The 8,681-nt window shown below is 32.7% G+C and overlaps 1 protein-coding gene across 1 annotated transcript; it reads right to left on the bottom strand.

The window, feature by feature from the left end:
• Positions 1-2,766: 2,766 nt before the first annotated feature.
• Positions 2,767-6,508, bottom strand: LOC139519795 (delayed-rectifier potassium channel regulatory subunit KCNS2-like). Its single transcript, XM_071312061.1, has 2 exons — positions 5,803-6,508; positions 2,767-4,415 (listed from the first exon to the last, which is right to left on the bottom strand). The coding sequence occupies exons 1-2, from the start codon at positions 6,241-6,243 to the stop codon at positions 3,381-3,383; spliced, it is 1,476 nt and encodes a 491-aa protein (XP_071168162.1). The 5' UTR covers positions 6,244-6,508; the 3' UTR covers positions 2,767-3,380.
• Positions 6,509-8,681: the final 2,173 nt, after the last annotated feature.

The following is an 8,681-nucleotide window of genomic DNA, read 5'->3' as shown; positions in this document are numbered from 1 at the left end:
AGAGTTTTGACACTATTTAGATTTTGACTGATACAGTGGAAATCGACCATACACCTTTTATTTAGGTTATCTGTCATGATTCAGATTTTATTTTCTTTAATTCAAAGCACTCTGCTATTGTCTATCTCAGTTAATGGCATAACACTTGTCAGCATGGGGAATAGTTCATAGATTACAACAATTAATATAATGTAGTAGGGTAATAAAATTAGACATTTGATTGCTTATTATTTTGAGTAGTTTGAAGCAAAGCAAAACGTAATATATTGCCAGGTTTTTTCGACAAAGCAAACTTACAATTTGCGGTTAATAAAGCAGTAAAATCATCCAAAACACTAACAAGTATATTGACACCCAGCCAATAATGGCCTATGCCATTTCTTGTACTCATTTTGAGTTTGAAGATTTGTAACACCGTTTAGTCGATGCCACTACTGCTAAGAGAATCGTTCCACATGATATCTTAAGCCCAGAAGTCAAGTTTGCTGACATGATATATCATTGGTTATTTCATGTTGTTTTGTTCAGTTTATCTTTTCCGGTAGTGTTGTATGTTTTCACAGTTTTGGCCGGTGGATACCAATTGTTGACACGTTAACCTACAATATGTTTTTGGTTGATTATCCATTTTTTTTTTCAATATGAACAACTAATATTGTACAGTAGCCTTACAACCATGTTTAACCTGCAATTTTCTATGGAGAATGCCTGTACCAAGTCACTGATGAGTCTTATGTAGACAAAACGCGAGTCTGGCGTATTTAGTTATAAGTCTGGTACCTTATGATAGCTGTTATTTCATTTGTGTGTTTCTCTGTCCTGTATATTATCCCATTTATTGTATCGTAGTCCTGTCATGTAATGTTGTCATTTTAATGTTAGATTGACCATTGCCATAAAAGCGGGAGGTATGGATGGCCACAAAAGCAAATACAATCCACCATTTTACTTAAAATGTCTTGTACCAAGTCAGGAAAATGGCAATTGTTATATAGTTCGTTTTTGTGTGTGTGTTGCATCTTAGTGTTGTGTTTCTGTTGTGTCGTTGTTCTCCTCTTATATTTGATGTGTTTCCCTCAGTTTTAGTTTGTTATCCGGATTTTTTTTTTTTTTCAATCGATTTTTGAATTCGAACAGCGGTATACTACTGTTGCCTTTATCTATATATGATAGTTGTTTTCCATTCGTTCTGTTGGTTGAGGTTGAAAGTCTAACGTTTGATCGTGTCAGTTTTTTGGGACTTTCCCTTGTTAAATTCACTTTGAAGTGAATACATTATATATCGTAATCGGTTTGACCTCCCAACTTGTTTAATTCGGCACCACTGTATAATCTAATGAAGATGAAACACATAGACGGCGTATTGTAAGCATTGCATCCTTCATGATTGTTTTAAGATAAATATGATTCCTAATGGTCCCCTCTTTTAAACCACACACAAAGAACTCCTTCCTCATTTTCATGTTTTACTACAAAAGCATGTATACATAAACCGTATGCGTTCATATGTCTTACAGACAAAAGATCTTTTCTTTTGTTTATGTGAAAACATCGCAGTTTAAATAAAGGTGACCAGTATAATAAGGATCATTGCAACAATAAGTTCTTGAAAAAAAACACAACAAACTAAAGCACTAAATAAATGTACAGTTATCAATATAAAAATAAGAATGCGTAGCACCAGTCACTGAGAAGGAGGTGATAGCATGTGCTTTGGAAAGGAAAGCAGACAATATTCCACAAGTGGCATCTGTTGTCTAATACATGTAAGAACATACCCTGTAGTATTATAATTCGGTTGGTCACAATCGTCATCTGTGAAAAAGATATGTCTTCACGGTTAAACAACTCTTAATGGCGTCCGTAAAATTTTCGAAGGGATGATTTCAACTTTACAGAAAACACAATAGGCAATTAAACTGTAAATCAAATTGTAAGTCAAACTTAACATTACAATTATATATCGTATCCTGTATTCCAGGTTCGTTAAGAAAGATACGTTTAACAAACTTACAATACTTGGAATATATAGTTTTAGCTTTCCAATCTTTCGGTCTCGAGTCTACATGATTATGATTGTTCAAGAAACCCATGAAGTTCAGCAACATTAGATGGTTTTGATACAAAAATCGATAGAAGATAAAACTGACAAAACAAAATTATTGGTACGTAAGAAGAGTAACACCATGATTAAAATGAAAACGACGAAAATGTCAAATAGACGAACATCGAGCAGCACGAACCTACTGAAATACAGGAATGAAAGCTGGTGCTCCGGAATGGTGAACATTTCCCGCTCAACTAGTCGCCCTAATCGTGTTACTGATTGCAAATAAGATTTCGATGTTATTGTACTTACTTATCATGTACATTTTGGGGTTATTTGAATTCTAAAACAGCCAATTAATCGGGTATGATAACTTGTTAGTTGTTGCTGGTATGCACAAACTTTCATATCAACATTTTTATAAGGAACTGATGTTTTGTTTTGGATCAACACACTATCATTTACTAGTGTCTTTGCTTCTCCCTGAACCAGCCCTATGTCTAAACATCTCTATGATGCAACAATTCTTGCAATGGACCGACCCATCCTAACATGGTATAATTGTTCCCAGAACGTAATAAATTCGATCGAAAATGGTTCTTCCTCTTCTGATATCGTGAAATAATATGTATTGTTTTCTACAGTCCCTGTTCAAGCTGGACAAGTGGGAATTACAGGAAAAAAGGTTGTAATAGAAATGAAACACATTCAATTTCATCATTTTCATGTGATTTATTTGCACCAAAACAATATGCCAACGATAACATAATAAAATACAAATGACACAGGGCAATTAATTATGAAAAGTGCCTTATTGAGAATATGATTCAATGATAACTCAATAATCGGAAATGAAGTAAAGTACTTTTAGAGAGCTTTTAATGAGTAAATTATTCAAATAAATGTCAATTTATTGATAAAAATAGAAAATGAATAATGGCATATGTTGCAATTTAACCAAATCTATACTGACAACTTGTGAGAAAACGGTTTATAACGTTTTATAGTGCAAAGATGAAACATTGTTATTACCATACATGGTGTTTTTAGGTGAGATAATAATGGACAAAAAGCTATAGAAAACGGGTCGAAAAAGTAAATAATAGAGAAAAAGTTACCAAATAATGAAATACATTATATGTAATAGAAAATAAAATAAAAGGCAACAAAAATAGGGAAGAGAAAATGGCATAAAAAGAATACAGAAAAGAATGATCGATCATTCAGACTCTCTCGTAGTCAAACACCATAATGCAGTGCTGATTTGAATTCATCTTCACATGTTTTAAAATACTTGTTTGTAACTGTGTCTCTCGATAAAACTTACTATAGTTCAAATCTTTGTTTTCTTTATGTCAATGAAATCTGGACGTCCATTTCCTCTATTTTTCTTAGAATAATGATCCCACCTTCTGATACGATCTTCTTTTGGTACCGTGTCAATCTGTGCTACACCATATAAGGACATGAATGTTTCAACAAATATAGAAGTTAGCAGTGCAAGAGTCAATATACCACATAAAGCGCAGGCGGAGCATATGATCTTTCCAGCAACAGATGTTGGGACCACATCACCAAAGCCAACCGTTGTTATAGTTATAACCCCAAGCCACCACCCTTGTGGTATACTATCGATGTTGTGTCTATCCTCAGACAGGTACACTATGTTTCCAAAGATCAACACAATAAGAGATATATGAAAGAAAAGTAGGATAAGATCTTTCACATTTTTCTTTATCGAAAAGGTAAGCACGCGAACTGCTGCCAAATTTTGACAATATCGCAACAGCCGGATAACTCTAATCATCTTGATAAAATCCATGAAATCTTCAATGACACTCATTAAATCAGTACATGTAGGTCTTAATTTTGAATTTGAAATCGCTATAACGACGTATGTTCCTACTAAAATGAACATTTCAATCAAATTGAGGATACTTTTGAAAAAAGCTTTCACATTGGGACACACAAACAGCCTTAGCAAAAATTCAGCTGTAAAGAATGCTGTAAAAAAGTGGTCAATTTTCACAAACATTTTGGATTTTTGAGTAACTCCTGTATGATTTCTTGCAAGAAATTGTTCGAATTTTTGTTTAAGAGAATCATTATTACTGATATTTGTTTGGTCATCGTCATAAAAAGACGGATCCATATAGTACATGAAGAATTCATCTTCCTTATACTTCGCTTTTAGCGTGTTGCAGTCTTGGTCTGCGTATGCTGTGGCAATGTTGCATTCTGCCTCCCCAAATGACATATATTTAAAAGCCTCACAAAGTGGAACAGGACTTCTGAAGGTCGACAACGTACTTAAGGCCAATACTCCCACTGATAGTAACACGATAGTTATCCCAACTATGAGGTACAACTGAAATAATAAAAAAATGGACATTACCAAATCAAATTTGGCTATAATTTTGTGTATGGTTGTTATTGTGCAGTTAATCGAAGGTTTTAGTAAATTTAATGTGAGGTCCTGCTGTTGAAATTCAATGTTTAAAAGCCGTACTTTTACCTTTTATCATGATGTTTACCTTTTAGTCATTGTGACTTGGATTGAGTGTTGTCTCATCTACTTATTTTTATAAACAATCGCATCCTGAGCAAAATTTAGAAAATCTATTTTCAATTATTTTTCTCAATTTTACTGATAAATAGACTTTTTTACCGTTACCATTCGGAATCAGTCTGATGTCAAAGTTTTCAGTCATCACTAACTTTGTCAAACCTTGATGAAATGTTATAAAATTTGGTCAGCAGCTTATTAATGACCAAAATAGATAGAGACATTGGGTCAGTCATGTGTAAAGTTTGAAACACATGAATTTCTTTGTCAAACCTTAATAAAAACTTAAGCAGAAGCCTTTTCTATGATAACGAGATAATGTCTGAAGCAAACTTTGAAAATATATTTCCAATGGCAGTATTTTTCTGAAAGATGGGCTTAAGTTTATACAGATAGTACAAATTTGAGGTTACATTTTTTAGACACGATAAAATTGTTAACCTTCGAAGATCAAAAGAACAAAATTTAATAGAGAGTTATATTTCACAAAAGCAGCAGGATATAAGGAAAAATAAAAAAAACCCACAAAAATACTGAATTTCGAGGAAAATTCAAAACGGAAAGTCCCCAATCAAATGTCAAAATTCAAAACAAAACAATCACAATGCGCATAGCATATACGTAAAAATATATAATAAAATCTTGACTTTGCCATGAATTAAAGGATATTCGGACTTTCCGTCAAGGACTATACTACCAAAATAAAAAGTTGAAATATTTGTTGGACGTTTATCCCCGATACAGTGCCTATGTATAGTGAGTAGCCAGTAGTAGAGTATATGTATGAATTGCATAATACACTATGACTTTAAATATCAGTTTACAATAAAATCATTATAGAGACCAGGATTATACTTTCGTTTTCTTGACTCATAATAAACGCTCGAATATAAATAGATAAAGAGGCCACATACGGTACGAAATTAAAAGCATTGAGGCTTTAATAGTATTCTCGGTAGAAGAATATAGTAGAGGTTATATAAATCTACTGAAACTGAGGTTGTAGTTCCCATGGGCAAGTTTATGCTTATCGTATTTGAACTGTCATGTTTAGACCTTTTTTTACGATCACCTATTTGTTATAAAGCTTTCCAAACCTTCTAGTCTATATGTATTTGATTGAGCTAGTCTTTACCAGAAATACGTATTCTACTTATTGGACTCTGTATAAACCGCGATAAATACATACCTTCGATAACAATGTTGTCTCATGGTAGTCTATAATTTTCCAAACACGGTTCTTCATTGCTGAACATTTCGATACCACAGTCTTCGATAAAGTTTCATTCTGTTCATGCTGGAATTCTATTCTAGCTGTGTGCATATCCATAAATTGAATGAACGAATATAAACAGCATTTGTCTAAGAATTCATAGTCAATCTGCCAAAAATCTAATTCTTCCTTGAACGAGTTTGGACATAAGTTTGGTGGCATATGCAGTTTCCGAGTCTGGTAAAAAGTCAAAATAGATTCAAATGCTGTTGCAGGTCGATCAAAATATAGCTCTTTCTTTTCAGAAGTAGACGTTGATAAAGCAATCTTCCCTAAACGAGTATCAGGTTGTGTCAACAGCGCTGCCTTGCTGATTTCAAATTTGGTTCCAGAAACATTTATGAAAAATCTATCCATGTCGACGTGTGACAAACCAAGATTTGAATGTACGAACTCATTTAGTTATTATACGAATTCAATAAGATAATAATTTAAAAAAACAAACAAATTGATTCAGCTGTTCCACACTAACTAATGAACTGTTTGCTTCTTGAATTATTGATATGTGACAGTTATAAACAAGATTGTTTTGTTTCCCTACTGAATCAAACACCATTACAGATAACATTCACATTAACAGCTCTATGGTGACATATTATATTTTCTGTATGTCTTTCCAGGTAAAATAATAAAAGCATTTGTTAACCGATATATATCAAGTTCCAGTTTAAAGATTTTGCATTCAAATTTCCTAAACATGAGCTATCTTTGTAAGGAAAGTATCCAGTATCAATTAATTGATAGAAATATGCACTTTCGAAACATAAATGATTGAAAGGGTGTCCTTGATCATTATTGTCAGAAATTTGACACTATTTGCATAGCCTTTTGTCCTAATGCGTTCTATTTATATTACTTCGCGGGAAGTTATGATTCACTACCATTAATATAACAAAAACATTTGTAGACATAATGCAGGTCTTTTTTATATACTTTCGCGATTCTTTGCAGAATCTAATTGAAATAAACGGACGTCTTTTTCATAAGACATATTTCTATTTTAAGCTACAGTATGATGATTGGTATATCGGTTAAAATATAAAGCAATGGAAGCTTACTTAGACAGTATTGTGATTGCTTTTCAAGATACAAATAAACTTACGCTTGCTTATAATATATTACATCCACTTCATTGGAACTTTGGTGGATAGTTGTCGCAATCATACCAAACCTCCTTATCTTTATCTGTATATATCACTGAACAAAAAAGGATAGCTGCAGTGCTTCGAAGCATAATACAAAATCTCGACACGCAGCTTTGAAAAATAAAATCACATCAAACATCACACATCACAGAATATTAGCTAGCTCTCACCCCATATGTAATTCACTGACCCCATATATATCATCTAAGGGCACTAGCAAAATGTGTTACGATTTCATCTTACCGACTAACTTAACATGTGGAATTTATGATAGTGACCTGTCAAAGTAATTAAGTCTTCAATAAAAAAAAAAAAATACTTCCATTGGTCTATACAAAAAAAAAAATGCCAACAATACTGTACAACTTGTCAGTTTTAAATGTATTTTTACGCTGTCGTTAAACCAACGAAATTGCTAGAAATGTATAGAAGGTAAGATAAAGTTAAATATGGCCCCTACTCTCGGTTTGACTTGAAGTTTGATTTTCTCATATAAAGCAATGGCACATTTTCTAGATACTATGTTACTTGGTCAGTGTTTAGGTTTATTTTCTTATCTAGTTTACTATACAGTAGATTCAATAAAAAGTCTTTTGTTAAATGTGGATATCCTGCTTAAGTGTTCGCTATATTCTGTAATTTATTGTGTGATGTGCCTTTTAGACTTTTGACTTTCTGCGTTGTTGAAGACACGAATCCTTGTTTTTTTTATTGTATACATGGCTTTCTATACCTATTTTGTTAATTTAAACAGAACGAATATATTTTATATCATGATGAAATCGCAATTCCGGTTTACCATTGTCTCTGTCTTTTTTACCAGGATTAACCCTATTTGAAGAAATCCTTTTGAAGCCTCTTAGTTCATTCTCGTATTTTATATTAATACCGTATCTTTAATAACGTTGGCTTTTAAAAGTAAACGAGCGTAGCTGTTAGTGGTTATTTCAGAAACAGGAGCCTTATTCGATATTTTTTTTTTTTTTTAACTTGTTCATGATTTGTATCTTTTTAATCATTACATTGTTAATAATCAATCTGTAATGTCTGGCGGCCTCTTTTCTTTAAAAGAGAGTCGTTTGAAGTTTCAATCGATATTCCTGTGTTTCTGTTTTCATATTTTGTTTCCTTTAATCATGTCATTGTTAATATATATTCGATCTACGGTGTCTTGTGGTCTCTTTCTTTAACAGTGTATAAAACACTGATGAAAATAAAGTTTTCTCTTAAACAAACCTTGATATGTCTTACAAGATACAAGTTTTCTCCACTTGAGACAGTTATGTATGCCTAAATGGTCAATGAATTGTCAGATTTAAAATTAACTTCTGAGAAAGGTTCGCAGCTCAGCATCAGACCAATGCACTTTAGGAAAGTAAGGAGATTCGACAGTCTTAATACGGAATTTTTACTAAATGTTAACAGTCAAAAGTACAGAAATGTTGTATCGAACGAGATTTTTAGACAATGTGTTTATTGACGATTCTAATTTGACGATCTGTGAAAAATGTAACTCAATCTAACATGATCGAAGTTAACATGATGTCAAAATGACAAAACCAGTAGTTTACATGATGTCAAAATGACAAAACCAGGAAGAAATTGGTGTCGTGGTTGAGTTTCAACAACTAAAGAACCGAAAACTATCGA

This window comes from Mytilus edulis, chromosome 4 (genome assembly GCF_963676685.1).
Source record: "Mytilus edulis chromosome 4, xbMytEdul2.2, whole genome shotgun sequence".
Classification (NCBI taxonomy): domain Eukaryota; kingdom Metazoa; phylum Mollusca; class Bivalvia; order Mytilida; family Mytilidae; genus Mytilus; species Mytilus edulis.
Note: the sequence above shows the minus strand (reverse complement) of the source record. Positions and strands in the feature narration are given on the sequence as shown.

Excerpts from the sequence above, each read along its gene's own strand:
- LOC139519795 (XM_071312061.1), bottom strand. The coding sequence starts at position 6,243 with ATGGATAGATTTTTCATAAATGTTTCTGGAACCAAATTTGAAATCAGC. Across the intron at positions 4,416-5,802 it reads AGACAACATTGTTATCGAAG|TTGTACCTCATAGTTGGGAT; the intron begins GTATGTATTTAT and ends TTATTATTTCAG.